Genomic DNA, 22,192 nt, shown 5'->3' with positions numbered 1-22,192 from the left:
GGTCCAAAAAATTTCTTCTGTGCAAAACTATGGATTATATAATGTACCCTTAAACGATAAAGCTACGTAATATTTGGCTTGTTAATGGTTAGAGTGGTGTTAGTGTTTTGTTTTTAATGCTGCAAAAAGCTGCAGTGTGCAAAATAATAGTTCTGTCGTTTTTTTTTTTTTTTAAAGGATGGTCGAAGATCCTTAATGACATTTTAAAAACCAGTGTTTTTGCGGAATAAAGAAATAAATAAAGCGTGTACTCGGATACAATAGACTCGTCATTGTGCTCCTTAACTCAGCCATTGTGCTTCGTAACGATGCTGAATGGTTTCATGTTTTATTTCCTTTGTAGGATTATTGAAAAACACTCCTGATTGTCCTCCAGTTCAAACACGCGATCTGATTTTAAAAAGCTCCGGTCCGAAAGGCAGAACCCTGATCATGTTCCTCACTTGGCCCCGTGTCTAACTGTTACTGAGAACAAACACAAAGAAGCATTCTTCTGACCAGATTACACTCGTATTGTGCCTCGGGAGGGGCACAGTGTGAGCTTACAATATAAAGCCTTGACAGAATATTAGACTGAAAAGAGAGCCAATGGAGCACTTATGGTTTTCATGCCATGTTTGGTGACATTCTGGTCCTGGCACTAAAGCAGGAAGTGCCTGGAGTGTGTGTGTGTGTGTGTGTGTGTGTGTGTGTGTGTGTGGGTTGGACAAGCTGTAACATGGTGAGATGAGCTTTATTGTGTGGCTGTGTTGATGGGGTGCGAGTTAAGGAGCACAATGACGAGTCTATTGTAGTCAAGTACACAGTTTATTCATTCATTTATTTGTTTATTGCCAATAATTCTTTAACATTTTACATCAATGCAGAATTTTAACCAAACTTTAATACTAAATCCACTCTAATCCTAAACCTAACCCCACTCTAATCCTATCCCCACTCTAATCCTAAACTAAACCCCATTTTAATCCTAGCTCTAACCCTATCTCTAAACCTCACCCTAATCCTAACCCCACTCTAATCCTACTTAAATCCTAACCCTAACACTTCTCTACCCTACACTAATACTACCCTAACCCCACTCTAATCCTAGCACTAACCACACTTTAATCCTTACCACACTCTAATCCTAACCCTACTCTAATTCTAACCCTAATTTTACTCTCCCTACTATAATACTACCCTAACCTTGCTCTAATCCTAACACTAACCTAACTCTAACCCCTACCTCACTCTAATCCTAACCCTATTCTAATCCTAACCCTACTCTAATCCTAACTCTAACCCTACTCTTATCCTAACCCTTCTCTCCCTACTCTAATACCACCCTAACCCCACTCTAACCCTTACCTTACTCTAATCCTAACCCTAACCCCACTCTAATACTACACTTATCCCACTTTAATCCTATCCCCACTCTAATCTTTACCCTAACCTTAATCTAACCCTAACCCCACTCTAATCCTAACCCTAACTCATTCAAACACTAACCCCATTGTAATCCTAACCCTAACATAAATCTAATCCCAAGCCTAAATTTACTCTAGTCCTAACCCCACTCTTATCCTAATCCTAACCCCACTTTAATCCAAACCCTAACCTTACTCTAACCCTAATCCCACTCTAATTCTTTCCTAATTCCAATCCACCTAGCCCTATTCTAACCCTAACCCCACACTAACCATACTACCCTAACCCCACTCTAACCCTAACCCCACCCTAATTCTTAGCCTAACCCCACTCTAATCCTTACCCTTACCCCACTCTAATCCATAAACCAATCCACTCTAACCCTAACCCCATTCTAATCCTTACCCCACTCTAATCCTTACCCTAACTCCACTGTGATCCTTACTCTAACCCTAACCCCACTCTAATCCTAAACCCACTCTAACTCTTTCCTAACCCCACTCTAATCCTAACCCCATCCACTCTAACCCTAACCCCAATCTAATCCTTACCCAACTCTAATCCTTAACCTATCCCCATTACGATCCTTACCCTAACCTTATTTTAACCCTAACCCCACTCTAATCCTAAACCCACTCTAATCCTTTCTCTAATCCCAATCTAACCCTAACCCCACTCCAACTCCCTCTAATCCCAACACCCCTCTATTCCTTACCTTAACCCCACTCTAACCCTAACCCTACTTAAACCCTAATCCCACTCTAATCCTAACCCCAACCTAACCTTTATCCCACTAAAACCCTAACCCCACTCTAACCTAACACCACTCTAATCCTACCCTAACCTCACACTAATCCTATTCTAACCTCACTCTAATCCTAACCCCACTTTAATCCTACCCTAACCCCACACTAACCATACTACCCTAACCCCACTTTAATCCTTACCATAACCCCACTCTAACCTTAAGCCTACTCTAACCCTTACCCCATTCTAACCCTGATCCCAATCTAACCTTAACCCCACCCTAATCCTAACCTTACTCTTGTTTTACCCTAACCTTACTCTAAACGTATCCCCATTCTAATCCTAATGCTAACCATATTTTAAACCTAATCCCACTCTAATCCTACCCCAACCCCACTCTAATCCTATTTCCACTCTAATCCTACCCCAACCCCACTCTAATCCTACCCTACCCCGACTTTAACACTTTCCCCACTCTAATCCGACCCCACTCTAATGCTTTCCCCACTTTAATCCTACTCTAACCCCACTCTAATCCTACCCTAACCCCACTCTAATCCTACCCTAACACCACTCTAATCCTACACTAACCCCACTCTCATCCTACACTAACACCAATTTAATCCTACCCTAACCCCACTCTAATCCTACCCTAACCTCACTCTAATCCTACCCTAACCTCACACTAATCCTATTCTAACCTCACTCTAATCCTACCCTAACCCCACTCTCATCCTACCCTAACACCACTTTAATCCTACCCTAACCTCACACTAATCCTATCCTAACCCTACTCTAATTATTCCCTAACCCCACTCTCATCCTACCCTATCACCACTTTAATCCTACCCTAACCCCACTCTAATCCTACCCTAACCTCACACTAATCCTATCCTAACCCCACTCTAATCCTACCCTAACCCCACTCTGATCCTACCCTAACCTCACACTAATCCTATCCTAACCCCACTCTAATCCTACCCTAACCCCACTCTGATCCTACCCTAACCTCACTCTAATCCTACCCTAACCCCACTCTCATCCTACCCTAACACCACTTTAATCCTACCCTAACCCCACTCTAATCCTACCCTAACCCCACTTTAAAAATAGCAACACAGCACTAATAATATTGAATAAGATGGTATATAAAGAATAATTCTGTTGATTCTGTTGCTCGGCTGCGTTTGCATTACAGAAGATTAATCACGCTTTATTTCAGATGGTCAAAGCACTTATTATTCCTTTAATCCTATTAAAGGCGGGTAGAAGGCGTCACAGTGGAGGTGTGTTTGGACAAGAGCACTAGAACTGTACAGAACGTTTCATGCTCAACTCTACAAGATCAAGTGTTTCTAAACTCTCTTGACCTCTGCTCAAACATGCAGGAAAACATGCACCAGACCTTTATTCTTTTTTTTTTTTCAGGTAAATAAATTGGGTTCAACGACCCTTGAAGATAAGGTTATTTATCAACTCAAAAAACATCACATATCCTGTGAATGATTTTCTAACCCAGATTAAAGGCTACTAATAAATGTTCATTTCAGTGCAAATGAGTGAGCCAGTGGTGATGATGGTGAGGGGAAAACCTCCCTGAGAAATCATGTGAAGGAAACCTTGAGAAGAACCCATCCAATCATATGTCCAATCATTATAGGTTCGACTATTGTTGAAGCTATCAACTGTTCACTGAATTGCAAAACTGTTTATCTCAACTGTAGTGAAGACATTGCAGCAAACTGTTTATATTGATTGCAGTCCAATTCCATCTTCATGGTTCTTGAGTTGAACCCTCCACAGTAACCTCATGGATCTTCAGGCCAGTAGGACTCTTGTTCTACTTTTATGCTGGTTCTCATCCATGTTTATTATTATTTAAACATGAGAGCATTTATTACACAAACATGGAGAACAGAACATCTTTGGATGCTGTAGCAAGACATTTTCCCTTCACTTGAACTAGGAGACCCAAACCTGTTCCTGTGTGACACTGTTCCTGTGCACAAAGCCAGCTGCATGAAGATGACAGGGGGTAACTAAGGATGAAGCAGTGTACATGGTGGTAGCTCCATGGTTCAAGCATTGAACGCTGGATCAGAAGGTCACATGTTCATATACCAGCCCCACCAAGTTTCACTGAAGGGCCCTTAAACAAGGCCCTTGACTCTCAACTGTTCAAATGTTAGTCACTCTGGATTAAGCGTCTACCAAATGCCATAAAATGTGTTTTTGCTTGGCTTGCCTTTGTCTTACCTCCAAAAAAAAAGTCCAAAAAAGATAATTAAACAAAGCGGGAAAACAGAAATAAAAAAAATCAAATAAAATTAATAATAATACTAATAAAAAAAGTACCAAAAAATAAGTAAGGACACGGTAAATAAAAGCGAAAAAATTAAAGCGCAAAAATAAATGATGAAATGAAAAGGGTGAATTAAATAAATCAGTATATAAATATATATATAAAGTAAATAATAATAATAATAATAATAATAATAATAATAACAAAAATATTTATATTAAATATATTATCATTTTATTCTTTCCAGAATTAAATTCTCATTATTTTTGACAGATTCAAAACTAAGAAAAGTTAATAATTTTAAAGTTAAATAAATAAATCAATGAATAAATAAATAAACCCTACTGGTTCTTGCGTGTCGGTTGACAGGATGTACTTAGTTTGTTTGTTCTTTGTATCCCTGTCTGTTCTCCTCTTACCCAGTGAGTCTGAGCTCTGGCTCTCGATCACGTCACACTGCTGTAAGTCACAGCGACTCTGCACATGTTTATATAACAGTCATGATGCAAGACGACTATGCAGGCACAGCGTACATACAAAAAACAACACACATCAAACAAAACCTGCGTAAACCGTTAACCCGAGTCGTGCTTTATTTGCGGTGTATCTGAGCTAATTTGCCGGACTTTGCTTCCCCGGTATGTTTATTTTCCTCGAAATGGCAGAGCCGGCCTTTTGTCCGTCTCCCAAAGGCCGAAGACCCACTTAAAGTTCGCTAGAATTTCAAAGAGCTGAATGTTTGGCGTAAATTCAGCGGCGCTAAAAGGAGACGTGAATGCCTTCAGTGTGTGTGAGAAACAGCCAGAACTCAGAGCTGATCTCAGTCTTCCGCACTGAAGTCATCTGCAGCATGTGGGCGGCCATTTTTTCTTTTTTTCCCCTTTCCATGAGCTGCTTGTTGACCGTTTTGCTCTGGCAAAGGACAAAGAACGTCTCGCAACACTTCATGCCGTCTGTACTTAAGAGTCATTCTCTTCTCTGAGTGCTGTTCTGGAAAGATCTGAGGGTGTGTTTCGAATAAACAAAAGCCACAGTGAGAAACTGCAGCCTGTCGCTTGACCGTCTCAATAAGAGTTTTACATTCCAACCATAAAGGTTTGATGGAAGGAGTCTCCAATGCCAGAGATGTATTTAATAAACAGTAAATGACTTCATTCTGGTTTCTCACTAATGTAAACCTAAAAAAATAAAAGACTGTTGATGTTTTTTTCGCATATCAATGCAGGAAAATTGAGTCTAAAACAGTACTAATGTAAGATGAAGGGAAAAGAGGCGTGGCTTCCAGACACTCTGTCCATTATCAGAAAGTTAAAAAAACACACCTGTCAATCATTCAAACTCATATGCTGTGATGTTTATTATGGGGTAAAGCTGAACTTTCAGTGATGTTGGACTTCGACAGGTCTACTCTAATTAAAACATCTTCATCCCCATTTGCTGTTATAAAAACCTCCACTTTTTTAGGAAGATGTTCCACTACATTTTGTGGAGATCTTTTTTATTTTATGATTTTCTGGAGAGCAAATATGGAATAAATGTGAAATGGATTGTTCAAAAACTGCATATGTTCTTCATGCAAAGACTGAGAAAAGGTTTAACATTTTTAGAGCTAGTTTGAAGAATTTTCTACAGTTTGTGAGATCTTTTGTAGGATGAAACCTGTCAGGGTTAAATGATGTTCCCTTTAAAAATACTTGAACAATCTAAAACAAGCTGCTAGATTGTACACTAGACGACCGTGATGACCTGATTCTGAACTGATTATTGCATGGATGCTTATTTTCCCAAAAATACAAAATTAGTAATTGGATTGTCCATGAACGATTCGTTCATTTTGAACGAGTCGTCTCAAATAGTGATTTGTTCATTTTCTATTGGACGATGAGCAATACATCACAAAATCTCCGTAGCTTATGTACAGAAAACAGAATTGAGTAGTTTATTTCCCAAATCTTCTAGTCTGAGTCGTTCGTTCTTTTGTCACATGACTCCCAGATACACCATGAATGTGATTAAACGAACCAAATGACTCAAAAAAGATTTGTTCATTTTGATGGAGATTCAAAGAAACAATTCACTAAAATGATCTTTCCATCACTGTACTAAATAGTAAACGTTTAGGTTTTGTCTATATACATAGTGATAATTACTACATCGGCTTATTGAATGATAAATAGACGTGACCTTGATCCTCTTTGTAAGACCATTAAAATTTGTGACCTTTATCACAACATCAAAAACACACACACAAAAGCGTTTTATCGACTGGCCTTATCTGAGCCCTGAAGAATGTCATTTTTTCAAGCCAGTTTTTTAAACCAAGCCAAGTACACTTGCAGCTCTCCATCGCTAAAAAATTATACCAGTTTTACATCTGTGGTACAATCCGAGAGATTCGCACCAAAATCAGAAAGCTGATTGGCTGTTGCATGTTGCTCTCATTTGTAATGGTGATACAGTGAATTATATTTGGACTAACGAATGACAGAAAAACACCACCACAGAAACTAACAAACAAATATTCAAAGGTGCTGCTAAAGCATTTCAATGAGGTAGCGTTATATGGACATCTAAAAATTAAGACCTGTTTAACATTAATGTATTAAATGTATTAAAAGGGAACATCTTCAGAGTCTGTTCTCTGTGTGGGAGTGGGAGGAAGGGCTCAGGCATCTCCTCGACGCAAGACGAACAGCGACAGGTGAAGAGAAGGTGTTATTCCTAGCATTAAGTGTTAACAGCTACAGCCAGTTGGAAGAAACAAAAGACAAATGGACTCGGTTTCTAAGCCACAATCCACAGCCTCAGTGTGGGAACATCTTAACCTTTAGCCGAATGCAAGAGGAGAACCAATCAACGCCACAGAGCCGGTGTGTCAACAAAAACAGGAGATACAATTAATGTGCACTATTTTATATTATTGTTTAATGTGCTATCTATGTGTATTGTATTGTTTTACTGTCTAGTTTACTGTTCAGTGTGCCGTCTATTTGTCTTTTTGGTATATGTTACATTTAAACATCGGAGCTTTTCGAGAAACATGAAAAATAGATTTTTTTCAATTGAAGAATTTTTTTTTTTATATTACCATCCCACCTCATTTTTAAGCTGGGAACCAAAATATGGTTCGGGATGGAGAGGGTCTTCCAGACGGTCTAAATGCAGCACACTTGCAAGCTGTTAAACGCCAAATGCAGCCATTATACAAAATAAATCGCCATTTAAAAATATACTGCGAACCTCCACGCAAGTGCCTTTTCGTAATGTGCAGACACACTTTAAGATCTTGTTTGCTGCCAAAGGTTTAGAATCATGTGAATAAGAAAGTACACCCATTTAAAATTCTATGGTTTTAAAAATCAGGATATAATACAAATCATTTTAGATCAATACAACTTCAGACGAATAAGTGCCATTCTTCATTATTTTTTTTACCAAAATCAAGCCGGAATCGACAAACTGAAAAGGCACACACCCTAATTGCTTCCATAGGAATTAAAAGGCAAAGTAGCAGCCATGTGCTGATAATTGAGTTGATTTGATTGATTTGGGCTGTTTAATTGATCATCATATTTGAGATATTTGTATATAAATCAGTGAAAGTCACTCTGAATAAAAGCATCTGCCAAATGCTGTAAAATGTAAATGTCATCAACAGAGATTTAAACAGTTTGCTAGAAAAACATCAGCAATGATCATAGAAAAGTAATTGATGCTGCCAATCAATTTGGTAAGGGTTATAAGGCCATTTTTAACGATCATCATTCTAGAGTGAGGATCAATATATTAGTTATTTTTATTTTATTTTATTTATTTATTATGGTATTTTATAATTTGTTACCAATTCAATTTCAATGCCTAAATATTAAGTATTAAGAGTGAACGGGTGTGCTTTAATTATAATACAGTATATTAGTATTGTACTAGCATACTCCATGGCAAAAAATGGTCCTAAAATACAAATAATATTGTTTATAACAATTATTAAATATAGTTATAAAAACCTGTTCAATGTGATTGTGCAGAATGTATGATTAAAGAAAGTCAGGTCAAATTAAAAAAAAGAAAGCACATTTATTTACTGATAATATGTTCACATTTGGTATAAATGTACAATCATACAAAAAAACCAACAATTACAAATTGATTTTATTTTCATTAATCTCCGTATGTAGGACCATAAAGTGCAAAAACTGAAACATTTTTCAAATGTGATTCGAGCTTCTAATGCACAACCTGAATGAAACCTATGATTTACACGCCATGAGACTGTTAGGAAGAGCATGATGTTTTATTCTCAGCGTACGGGTTCATTCAGGATTCTGCGCGTCGTCTGGCTCCGCAGATCGAAAGCAGAATTTATTGAACAGGGATGGACCTATACTGAAATCCAAAACATGTGCAAATACTTCAAAATATCCCACAATCGACTCACTCCGTGTTCAACACTGGAAATACACTATAGGGACAAAATCCTGTGGACATCTGACTTCTCCAGGCATATGCGGTTCCTCCTGAATCCGTCAGCACAAATTGTGTAGGACATCTTTGGTCCATATAGTGTATGTGTATGCATTAAGGCACTGAAATTTCCTTCAGCTTTGGCTAGAATGTATAAAGTGGTTCTTAAAGTTGCCCCAGGCACATACAGTGTCCGTACTGCATGGAATGTAAAAAAAATAAAAATACCCACAATGTGAGGAAAAGCAAAAATGCCTGGATTCAGAATGGGAAAAAAATGCTACAAAAAAGGGCAGTTCTACTTAAAGTGCATAACAACTCCTAATCAACATGTAATACTATATATAATACATCTGCATATATATACTGAAAATGTGTAAATTCATAAACATCACCTGTGCAAAAAAAAAACCTCAAGTGGACCCAATTTAGAAAAGTGAACGAATTAATGATATGGTGCAGAAAATGTAGAACTGCTGAGACACTAATTATTCTATACATTGAGGAAATTTGAGGATATATAACCCAAGCCATTAATTCAGAGCAAATGTAATGGCGCCCTGCACACACGGGAAGTGGTAGCGTCTGTGTCATGGTAGAACTAAACATAATTATTCTAATTATTATGGGCCTTGCACAAGGGCCCAGCATTGGATTGAACTTGTGATCTTCTGTTTAGAAGTCCATCCACTAAGCTATCACTTCCACATCAAGTGATAACCAAAAGAAATTCCAATCAGAATAAAAGGGAATGCAGGAAGGAGCTCCGCAGTGGCCGAGCTGCATTATTGGAAACGTTGCTGTGTAGTCGTCTTTGTAAGATTGAGATTTTATAGAATTCTGTGGGCATGGATAAAAATAAATAATCTCTGTAGTCAAAATGAACCATCTATGTATAATAATAAATAATTAATAGGCTTGACTGAAGTTAGGCTAAATCGTAAATCTGCCACGAATCTTCGGTTTGGTCGCTGAAAATATTTACAGCTTGATAATTGAGGCCCAGTGAACAGGTCATGTGGAAATAAGGCGCTAAAGAATGAAAGTGAGCTCAATTCTTATCGTTAAGTGGCGTACAATATGATTCCTGGAACGTCACAAGTCAAAATGTCGTTTGCTTTGGCCTGTCCGATCTGCCGGTGAAACTGTCCTTGCTTGTGTGTTTTCCAGCAGTGCATATTTGGCCCCAGAGTGGCACTTTTAATACTGGGCATGTGGTTAAAGATGGTGACGGGTAACGGCGTGACCACCGATTTGGAGAGATTGAGCTCCTGTAAAGCACTTAGTCCATTAAACACATCTGGACTCAACGTCTTGAGCTGAAAGTTGTTCGAAAGGTCGAGGACTTGGAGATTTTTCAGGCCTCTGAAGCTGTTCGGATGGATGACCGAAAGCTCAGGGAGGCCACTGAGAGAAAGATAAACAAGATCCGTCAGCTCCTCGAAGGCTCCTTCGTCAATACCAAGGATAAGATTTCCATCCAGGCTCAAATACTGCAAGGGAATTCCAGCAAGTCTGGGCACCTTCCTTAGCTGATTGCCTGCCAGCATCAGGCTTTTGATGTAAGGCACATGAAGGTGAGGGTTTCTCGAAACCGTGCTGAGAAGGTTGTTCGAAAGATCTACACTGATAGGGGTTTCCTGGCCTCGTGTGCTGAATACGTTTAGGTCAAACTCGCCAAATTTGTTGTCGCTGAGATCCACCTCGGTTAAGGGGAGACCGGAAAAGCATCCATCGCCGAGGTTCTCCAAAATGTTCTGGCTCAAATCCAGAGTCTCCAGGTAACGTAGTTTGTTAAAGGCCTTGGAGCTCACTTGTGAAATGAGGTTGCTGCTGAGATCCAGGCTGACCAGAGTGGTGTACCCGGGTCCTGACAGCATGGAGTCAGTGACGGAGCTAATGGAATTGTGAGACAGGTCCAAGTGGGACGTTTCTAGAGGGATGGGAATGGGAGTGGTTTCTGGTCCAAGCCCACTGCAGTCCACCTTGGTGAGGCTGAAACTATCAAACAGGCCGTAGCTCTCCACCTCACAGCGGCACTTCGGATGGCAGTTCTTCACCCCTCCTGCTGTGGCCAGGGCGAGCAGCGAGGATAGTCTGAGGCACAGGAGGGCCGCCATGATGCTCTGTGAAGAAAGAACATCAAGCTGATTATTATCAGTCCATGATAACAGTGCACGCTATCTGGGGATTCTTTCAAAGTGCAGGCCTCGTAATATGAAGAAGAAAAATGTATCTAGAAGATAAAACAGAAGCAGCATTATGTTTGTCTTTTACAAACTGCATAAAAAAAACATTATATATGATGTATCATAATATTCACATCACATTGTCATCAGACAGCTATACGTTTTTTCCCCATTCATGTTTACATACCTATTATTTTGAATAATTGACATTTAATAAAAAAAAAAGTTTGTCCCTTTGCAATGAAAGTGGTTTATTACCATTAAAAATTAAATACTACATATATTCCTGTATAAAATAAACAAATAAATAAACAAATGAACAAATAAATAAATGTATCTATTTATCAATAAATAACTACATAAGAAGAAAACAAACAAAACACGTCAGAAAAGCGTCACAAACTTTATACGAAAAGTTGGACAAACTAACCCCGCCCCCAAACACTAACCCCGCCCCCAATCATTAACACCACCCCCCAACACCCTAATGATAACTTTTAATTGATTTAGGTAAATTCACCTAAAATTAATTACATTTAAATTAATTAATTAGTCCTAAGAATTAGGATACTGTTGATTTATACGTGGATAGTTTAACTGTATATTATTGATCGATATCACATCTGTATTGAACTCTAAATTCTGATTGTTTGAAATTTTCTGAAGCTGTGACTGAGTCAATGAATGAAATCATATCAATATTTCTATTAATGCACTCGGTGTAAATATAAATTTTTTAATGAACAGATTTTAAATTAATTTGATGTGTACTGCTTACAGAAATTTATTAAAAATCCATTCCTTATACGCAAAGCGTTGAACTGTTGAACTTCTTTTTTTTATCAGAAATTCTTATTAATTTTCAAGTATTTCTGATAAAAAAAAATTTCAACAGTAGCAACAAAAACATTTCTAGCACTTTAAAGGGGAAAAATCCAGAATATACAATATATTTATATAATTTCTCACATTTATAATTTTATATGATCTAATTATAATATAATGTATATAATAGTACAATGATTGTATTTAAAAAGCTCACAGTGAAGTAAATGTTTACACCAGAAATACAATATATACACATCATATACACACACAAAAATATTTGAAGCGTGTATAGGAGGACAAAAAAATATATATACCAGCTGTAATGTGTCCAGAGACAAAACTGTGAGATACGAAGCTGTAAACCTCAAAACCACAATTTATTCTCGCAGTTAGAGACGAGAGCATCTCATCTTCTGATCGTGTATTATAGCTAAATTTACAAATATTAACGCTGTTTTCCATACCGTAGTCTGAAGGTTGTGAATTCGAATCGCAGCACCACCTGAGCGAATCCTCAACTGAATAAATAAATGTAAAAAAAAAAAAATGGCGGATAAAAACGAATTAAAGATAAAATCTAGTTTAAAACGATCGTCTCTGAACAATTCTGGTTCCTACGCAGTTACGCAGAAACAGACGTTTCATCGAAATACATGATGAAATGTTGCTGTTGTCAGGGAGGTAACAGTAACTCACTGCATCGTATTCCTCTTTATATGCAGAAATAGAAACAAAACTCCAATCCCGAGCACGTGGTAATTTACGTCAAGCGTCCTGGAGGCGTCTTTTGATCTTGTCACGAAACAATAAATTTTTGCTGTAACAAGTACGACGTGCCAGAACGAGCTATCGTAACATGTTATAAAAAGAAAAGCCAAGACTCGTAAATCAAACATTTCACGCTTGCTGTAAAGGACTCGCAGTGCCTGGATTGACAGGTAGGAAGGCGTTCACAAGTTACGCAACATCGGTGATCACGCTACAGTGTAAACTTTTTAACACCCCGTTCCACGTTTAGTCCTTGTTTACTGCTGGTAAAAGAACTTCCACACTTCTGGAAAGATTTTGTGGAGATTTGTGCGAGATTCATTTAGACACAAGGGTGTTAGCAAAGTCAGCTCCCGATATAAGTGAGGTGAGGAGGCCTGGGGTGCAGTCAGTGTTCACCATTCATCATGTTCAATAGGGTTTGGAGCTCTACAGCAGGAGATCTTTTACTCCAACCCCATGTAAAGCAGATCTTAATGGATTTGGATTTGTGCACAGGTGTATCGTCAGGGTGGAACAGGTTTGGGTCTCCTAGTTCAAGCGAAGGGAAAATTTCACGCCAGAGCAGACGTCCTGTACAATCCTGCACCTAGAACTTTGTGGGAACAGAACCACATAGACCACAGAGTGACTATCAGGTTCTCTCTCTCTTCTTCCATTTGAGAATGTCCTCTGTCCTCTGGGGAATCTTCATTGCAGAATCAGAATATTTTGTAGCCTTCCCCAGGTCTGTGCAACAATCCTCTCTGCAGGCACTTCCTTTGACCTCATGGCTTGTTTTTTTGAAAATATATATTTTTTTCTTGTTAATCGATCAGCAGAACATTATGACCACCTGCTTAATATTGTGTTGGTCCCATTTTGCAGCTACAGGAGCTCGTCTGTTGGATCGGACCACACGGACCAGCCTTCCCTCCTCACATGCATCAATGAGCCTCGTCCCCCACGACCCTGTCGCCGGTTCACCACTGTTCCTTCCTTGGAGCACTTTTGATAGATTCTGACCACTGCAGACCAGGAACAGCCACAAGAGCTGCAGTTTTGGAGATGCTCTGACCCAGACGTCTAGACGCCACAATTTGTCAAACTCGCTCAAATCCTTACGCTCGTCCATTTTCCTGCTTCTAACTTCAACTTTGAGGACAAAATGTTCACCTGCTGCCTAATAAATAAATTCACCCACTAACAGGTGCCATGATGAAGAGATCATCAGTGTTCTTCACTTCATCAGTCATAATGTTATAACGGCATAAGATGTGTGCGAGGTGTGTGAGGTGCGTAAGGTGTGTGTGGTGTATGTGGTGTATGTCTGTGTGAGAACAAACTTGCCAAACCTGTGTCATGTGTTTTGTTTGTCAGTGTTCTATGTCTATCTATCGTCTATCTAATGTCATTCCAGTTGTGCGGAATGTGCACCACAAAGTCAGAGCCACACAGTTGTATCGGGCGTATTTGGCTGCAGTGGCATGAAACTAGGAGACCCCTTACCTGCTTCAGCATGACGATGCCCCTGTGCACAAAGCCAGCTCCATGAAGATCTGCTTTCCAGGAGTTGGAGTGGAAGATCTATTGCTATAGAGCGCCAACACTACTGAATGTAATGAATGTGAACGTTGACTGCACCCCAGACCTCCTCACATCCATCAGTACCTGACTTTACTAACACCCATGTGACTGACACCCAAATCACAATATCTAGTAGAACGTCTTTCCAGAAGAGCGAAAGTGGAATGGGAGGTTTAAAAAGCACAGAATCTGGTCAGGTATTCACATACTTTTGTTGTATTGGAGTGTGTGTGAGTGTGTGTGTGTGTGTGTGTGTGTATTGTAAGCATTATTGGAATTTGCTTAAAGTAGACATGAGGAATGTACAGCCATGCCTGGAGCGCAGACGTTTCAGTGGAAATGACGTCGCAGTGCCACGCCCTCACCCCTGACGGCTGATGAGTACAAACTCTGACGTCCAAAGACGACCACCCTGAAGAATGAGGCTCGCAGAAGTGTATTACACGCTCTCACCAAATCGTACGTACCAGCATTTCAAATCTAGAAGTCGACGCATTATTTTCCATCTAATTAATGGTTTATCCCATATATTTATGTATTTAATTAATTATATATTCGTTTCATTTAAAGAGCTTGAATAAATTAAATGTTGGATATTTTTTCGACAAAAATTAATCCATAAAAGCTGGTATTTTGGAGAAAAATAAATAAATAAAGAGATACATGTATATAACAATAAGTTCCAACCCATGGAAAGCAGATCTTCATGGAGCTGTTTTTGTAAACTGGGGCACCGTCATGCTGAAACAAGGTTTGGGTCTCTTAGTTCAAGTGAAGGGAAAACACGTCATATACAATTGTGTGCTACAACTTTGTGGTAAAAGCCAGGTGTCCCAGTACTTTTGGCTCGATATCGTTTGTATATTTATATTATATAAAGATTATCTAGAACATAATCAGGCGAAAGTTTGTCCTTCACTCGTGCTTTAGTATGTCTAATCTAGCTTCGTAATGCAATCCAGACGAAATGTTATGATGTAATCCCTATAATCACGCCGGCACTCCTGTTTAATTGCAGCCTGGCGCACGGTCTAATCATGGCCTCGGTCCAATCTCTGCACTTGAGCAGAGTTCAATGACTGATAACGGTCCCATTTTACATACAAACATCCACCAGAGGGGAAAATAAATAACAGACTGTGGATGATATGATTCACAGGGTTCTTGGTATTTGTTACTACATGGACCCTATTCAGACATTTTACACTGCATCAAGCAATATTACATTTCCAGGCAGGTCACATGACCTCAACCAACGACCAATCCGAAAAAAGTTGAAAGAAAAAACACGCGGCGAATCTGAAACTTGATCGCGGACGGCACGGAGAAGACGCACGCTAGTTATTTTTTGCTAGCGATCATTTTGTAAGTTCGCATTAAATTGATCGCATTTAATGAACTCGATTCTGATTGGTCAAGATGCCTCGATGGCAAGAAGTGTAACAATAACGAACCATGAATTAATGTTTTTTTCAAGCTACTGTAGGTATCGATAAACTTACACTTCTCCATTATTGAAAAATAAAATCTGTTTTACGTCAGTGGTACAATCTGAGAGGGATTTACACGATAACAGGAAGCTGTTTAAATCGAGTGTGACCAATCACGATGTTAGGAAGCCATCGTCAGAGCCCCTTGGAGCACAGATTGTTAAGGGCCTTGCTCAAGGGCCCCAAGAGTGGCAGCCATGTGATACCCGGCTTGAACCCACAACCTTCTGATAAATAACCCAGAGCACATGCCAGCGTTTCTATAGCAACAACTCGTTCGCAGCCACAGAATTTGAAACTGATATTTTTTTGCAACAAAAATAATCATTGTGATGGTAAAGATTTCAGTTAGGACAGGTTTCTGGAAGGAGTCTTCAGTTTCGGCTGCTTGTATACGTGGAATTTTCTGCCTAAATCTCCTTCGAGAGAGAGATTGATTGTTGCTGCTATAATGTAGGTGAGAACAGGAGCTAGCTTGGATGTTCCGTGACAGAAAATGTAACTGTAAACGGTCAAAAATCGCTCAGTAATGAATGAAAAAATGGGCACAATGGGAAACGTGGTGCTGGTGAAATAAAACAATGCTGTTGTATGAAAATACTGTAGGTGGTGAAAGAACATTCTGCTTTGTGTTGAGGTTCATCATGTCACCCCATCAAGTCCCCAAACAACCCACCACACCACCCACCATGGATTACCCCCAAACATCTCTATATTGTCTGTATTTAGTACCAGTTCACAAGGAGCCCTATAACAGCCACTCCTGCGTTTTCCCTTCAGTTCCGATTGCTGCTCGAGAGTGTGAAAAAGCCTGCTGGTGGCAGCTGTTTTCAGAGGTGGCTTTGTTAATGTTCTCGCAACTTCTTCACCCTTTTCCTGCTGCTGGCCTCTTTCACATTCATGCCAGAGCAAACGGATGTCGTAAGAGATCCCCAGATAAACATTCCCCTGCATGTTCTCTTCCTTTGGAGATTAAGAGACTAAGCTGCAGAAAGGGAAAAAAAGGCTGATCTTCTTAAATCTGCGGTCTGACCATCAGGGAAACAGGAGGAACCAGATCAGACACTTGGGCTTCCACTGGAGGTAAAACATCTGGTTATTTCATGTGGATCATGACCTCTCCAGGTGTTTTCTCTTTCAATGTCCCTCTCTCGAACAACCCTCAATCTTTAAATGGAAACAGATCAGACTCGTTCCTCGGTCTGACCACGTTCTGAATTTCTTCTGTTTACACCGAAGTTGTATTTTTTTTTCTTGAATCACTCGTATTACTCTACATTGCAATTGTTCACAATTTCTGTTCACAGATCAGTTTGTTATCAAAACCAAACAATCCTGAGAACTTGGTCAGAAGAACAAATGGTGGAAACCCTGACACTTTGAAATTTAGCGTGCAAATCTCAGGATGGTGGCTCCATCGAGGGTTGCAAAGGGGCGGGAAATGGCCGAAAACTTTCTATGGGAATTTTGGAAATATTCAAAGTTGGAAAATGTATGGGAATTTATGGGAATTAATTAGAAATTTTGGGAAATTTTGATATAAACTGTATCATATACAAACATTTCGTTTGGTAACAAAGCTGACGCATGCAAACTGATACAGATTTAAAAAAAATAATAATTTTGGACTTTTGGATTCAATTGTTAGAATAATTTTGTTGCACACAAACAGCACAGACGTTTTAAAGATAAATGTATGTCATATTTGTGTAATTTACGTAAAAACTTGCCATTTTTTGATGTGCAGGACTCAAGAAATGAGGTCTATGTTCCGGAGGAATGCGTAGTGCCTGTAGGGGGCGTGGCCTCAGTGACCCTGATTGTTAAATGTGCAGGTAGAAATTCAAGGATCTGGATTTTTTTTTTTAACCAACATTTTTCAAGATTTTTTCTTTTCAACTCCATTTAAGTTCCCTGTTACAGACTAAATTCCCGGTTTATTCCAATTAATTCCCGTTTACTTCAAAGGAACGTTTCAACTCTTGAAAGTTACTGGAATTTTGTAACCCGAGTTCTATCACGGAAGCACCGCATCTGCTCGAGATAAGAAATGATAAGAGTGAAATGTTTTTTCAGTTAAACGCGAAGGTGAAAGTGTGATCGGAGTGTATCCTGGTTTGAAATGTCATCTTGTTCTGTAAGTGGCGTGCGAGTTAGAAAACCTTGGCCTTGTGTGAAGGGAAAGTTTGCCGGGAACGTCGCCAAGTTGAGCGCTGATCAGACATACTTTACTTGAAAAACTTTGCTTATCTTTCTTTCCTTCTCCTTTTTTTCTAGGGCTCCGCCTCCTCACGGTGTACATCACCATTCCTCTACAGTTTCCATCTGCATCTTCAGACCTGCATGCTAACTTCTCTCACCTCAACTATGATTCTATATGTTCAAATGTTTTGGTATATACTTTTTTTAAATGTCCCATTCCACATTTAGTTTCCATGTGCTCTTATAATAACCTCCACTCTTCTGAAAAGATCTTCCACTAGATTTTGTGTGAGATGTAGGTGAGGAGGCCTGGTGCATTTCTTCATGGAGCTGGCTTTGTGCACACAGGTCATTCTGGAACAGGTTTGGGTTTCCAGGGTCTCGGGTTTCCCAATAGTTTTGGGCATACAAAAAAAAAAGCGGAAAAACTTAGATTAGCGTGTTCTGCAACAAGACGACATGAGACCCAGAAGCAACAAAGTGTGTCATAAAAAATAATGTTCACGATAAAGAATCTGACAATGATCTCATTTATGAAACTAGGGTTTAAGGGCCTTGCTGAAGGTCCCAGGAGCAGCAGCTTCATTGTGCTGGGCTTTAAACTCAAAACCTTCTGATCAGAAGTCCAACATGGTATCTTTATTAATAAGTACAATTATTTATGCAAATAAGCATAAAGCAAAACAATATTAGATGTACAGAAACTGAAGATTTCCTGTTATGGACACCGTTACAAAGCCCTGACACTGGAGACTCCTTCCATTAACACACACATACATTATATATATATATATATATATATAAAAAACTCTATATTTTGATGTAGCACAAACATTTAAAAAATAATAATAAAAATAAATAATTTGCAGTTGTTACAGAGAAAAATAAAACTTTCAGACCAATCTGATTGGAAACTGGAATAGTCACGTGATTATTATTATTATTATTTTTAAAATCAGAAATCAAAGTAACCCAAATCACACCCAATTTAAAAGTGAACGCGCGTGTGTGTGTGTGTGTGTGTGTGTGTGTGTGCGCAATGCTGCTGTAGACGAATGGAAACCATGTAACACATTTAAAGAAACATCAAAAAACAACTGGAATATACAGAATTATATATTATATATATATATTATATATATATCAATCTTTTCACGTGTGAAACCAGGGACCCGGACGTGAGACACACTCACCACGCGCTGGGACTCCACATTGACTTTCCTTCCTTCCTCCCTTTTCTTTCCTCTTTTCCTTCTTTCTTTTTGCTTTTGCAGAGGGAAAACTCCAGCACCGGAGTCGACTCTTTCACATGCTTCTCTCCGACACCACCGTCACGATGTTCCGTCCGTCTCGCGCACGGAGAAGAGAAAGAGAGGAGAAAGATCTGGCTGAAAGTGAGACGAGAAGGCAGGACATGGCTCCAAAAAAGCCAACAGGAGACTCACCCATGCCTCCATGACCAATCAGGAGCGAGTCGTGCCTCAAATGACTCTTTAAAAAACCGACTCTTAGGAATCGATTCGAGTCACTTTTCCCCATGTTGCGGTCTCCTTTTAGAGAAGACTGAAAATCACAGCGTGGTTTTTTTTTTTTACAAGTTTCTATTAGTGACTTTATTATTTAAAGCTACCAGCATTATGGATAAGTTCTCCTACCTATTTCATGCACTTTTCCCAAACCTTGTTCCATCCTGCAGAAGCTCTCAGCAGGGATGAGCGATCCTGTACAGCGCAAGACCAGTATCGTCGATATCGATACTGACCTTAATCCCAGTATTAATTTATTTATTTGTGTTAAATAATAATATAATATACACTACAATGAGCTGATTTTTCTTTTCTTTAATAATGCTTTAATATTTTGACCTTTTTTAAAATCTATTCTTTCTGGGAGCACCTGCATGCCTTCCCTCACCAAATCCATGAACCTCCTCCTGGGCTGCTCTCCATCCTGAGCATTCTTCTACCCATATACCCCCCATGTCCTTCCTCTGTACATGACCAAACCAATCACACCTTCTTCATCACGTCTCCAAACCGCCAAACCTGCTCGAGGTCTACAAAACACATTTCTAGAAAAATACAAATCACATACACCATATTTCCATTTTCAGCAGTTTATGGGTTTGCTCGGCCTGGTGATGCTGGGATTTGAACTCATGACCTTCTTAGCCAGTATATCTATACTGAGAATCTCCAGGTTAATACTGACCCACGCCACACTTGCTTTATTGTACAGCCTATACCGCCCCCTTGTGGTCAATACACCTCATTTCATCACCATCAAAACAATCATTTCATTCGCCATATGCATTAACATACCTACAATTTTCTTCTTATTAAATCATTTCATCCACACACATCAACACAACACACTTTTATCCTAACACACAGAACAATAAATCCTGATTTTTACACCCTGAAGAGAAAACCCAGTTAACAGTACAATGGAGGTTAAAAAAGAAGCACCTATATGCAGTCCAGAAGCTAAACAAAACACATCAAATGCTATCATAGTAAATACAATATCAATATATCGATATATTTATTATTATATATCGTATGTTTTATTATATAGCAAAATAAGTGAAAAAATATAGAATTAATAATTATTAATATACACCATAATTACTTGTAAAATAATACATAATAAATACATAATAATATTAATAATAATAATAATAATAATAATAATTATTATTATTATTATTATTATTATTATAATAGTAGTGCTATGCAAATATATAATGTTTGGAATAATGTATATTTACGTTATCTGTTGCTCTATGTTGCCCCACTAGTGGAAATAATAAAACTCCGTTTTTTGTTCGACATTTTAGATTAGATTTAGACAATTAAACAAATCATATTTTTGGCCATGATTCATTGGCCATGATTGGCCATGATTCATTTGAAGTCTTTCTGACATCCATTATGTAAACCTTCAGAACACAATTCAGGGAAGATAAACAATTAAAATGTGGTGGACTGGAGAGGGTTGAGTTGCACCTAATAGATTATAGTCCTGGGCTTGGTGTGGTCATTTTTATGCTTCTATTTATCCCTCCATCTTCTACCTCTTCTCCACTGATCCCGCCATCCTCTATCACTGCACCACTCATCCCTGCATCCTTTACAACTGATCCACTGATCACTCCATCCTCTACCACTGCTCCTCTCTTTCCTCTATTGTCTATCACTGCTCCACTCATCCCTCCATCCCTCCACCACTGCTCTACTGATCCCTCCATCCTCTACCACTGCTCCACTGATCCCTCCATCCTCTACCACTGCTTCACTGATCCCTCTATCCTCTACTACTGCTCTACTGATCCCTTCATCCTCTACCACTGCTCCTCTCTTCTATTTTCTATCACTGCTCCGCTCATCCCTCCATCCTCTACCACTGCTCACTGATCCCTCCATCCTCTACCACTGCTTCACTGATCCTCTATCCTCTACTACTGCTCTACTGATCCCTTCATCCTCTACCACTGCTCCACTGATCCTCCATCCTCTACCACTGCTCTACTGATCCCTCCATTCTCTACCACTGCTCCACTGATCTCTCCATCCTCTACCACTGCTCCACTGATCCCTCCATCCTCTACCACTGCTCTACTGATCCCTCCATCCTCTACCACTGCTCCTCTCTTATATTTTCTATCGCTGCTCCACTGATCCCTCCATCCTCTACCACTGCTCTTCTCTTTTATTTTCTATCATTACTCCACTGATTCCTCCATCCTCTACCACTGATTCTCTCTTTTCTCTATTTTCTACCACTGCTCCACTGATCCCTCCATCCTCTACCACTGCTTCTCTCTTCTATTTTCTATCACTGCTCCACTCATCCCTCCCTCCATCCATCCACCACTGCTTCACTGATTCCTCCATCCTCTACCACTGCTTCTCTCTTTCCTATATTTTCTATCACTGCTCCACTTATTCCTATGTATATAAGCATATATTCATGGAGCTCAATAACAACTTTTAATGAAAACTTTTTTAGTTCCCCTAGTTACATTTATAAATAAAACCAATACAATAAAAATATATCTATAATGTATTATAATTTATATTTATATAATTTTTTATTTACAATAATATATGAATACTTGATGAGACATTTATTTGACTAAACAGTAAATGTCGCTGTCATCTCTCAGGGTCATGATGTGTTATGACCACTAGGTGGCAGTAGAACATTTCTGCATCGGATGCTTAGACCTG

At 39.1% G+C, this 22,192-nt stretch overlaps 1 protein-coding gene across 2 annotated transcripts; it reads right to left on the bottom strand.

Annotated features, from left to right (window-relative positions):
• Positions 1–8,510: 8,510 nt before the first annotated feature.
• Positions 8,511–19,424, bottom strand: tsku (tsukushi small leucine rich proteoglycan homolog (Xenopus laevis)). Of its 2 annotated transcripts, none has more exons than XM_046863303.1 (2): positions 19,154–19,424; positions 8,511–11,043 (listed from the first exon to the last, which is right to left on the bottom strand). In XM_046863303.1, the coding sequence occupies exon 2, from the start codon at positions 11,035–11,037 to the stop codon at positions 9,982–9,984; it is 1,056 nt and encodes a 351-aa protein (XP_046719259.1). In that variant the 5' UTR covers positions 11,038–11,043; positions 19,154–19,424; the 3' UTR covers positions 8,511–9,981. The 2 variants fall into 2 exon arrangements, with proteins under 2 accessions (XP_046719259.1, XP_046719260.1); XM_046863304.1 differs by lacking the exon at positions 19,154–19,424 and adding an exon at positions 12,399–13,042.
• Between the last annotated feature and the right edge of the window lie 2,768 nt (positions 19,425–22,192).

This window comes from Silurus meridionalis, chromosome 12 (assembly GCF_014805685.1).
Source record: "Silurus meridionalis isolate SWU-2019-XX chromosome 12, ASM1480568v1, whole genome shotgun sequence".
Taxonomy (NCBI): Eukaryota; Metazoa; Chordata; class Actinopteri; order Siluriformes; family Siluridae; genus Silurus; species Silurus meridionalis.
This window is presented reverse-complemented; position numbering and strand designations above follow the sequence as displayed.

Bases quoted from the DNA above. Each gene is read 5' to 3' on its own strand.
- tsku (XM_046863303.1), bottom strand. From the start codon at position 11,037: ATGGCGGCCCTCCTGTGCCTCAGACTATCCTCGCTGCTCGCCCTGGCC.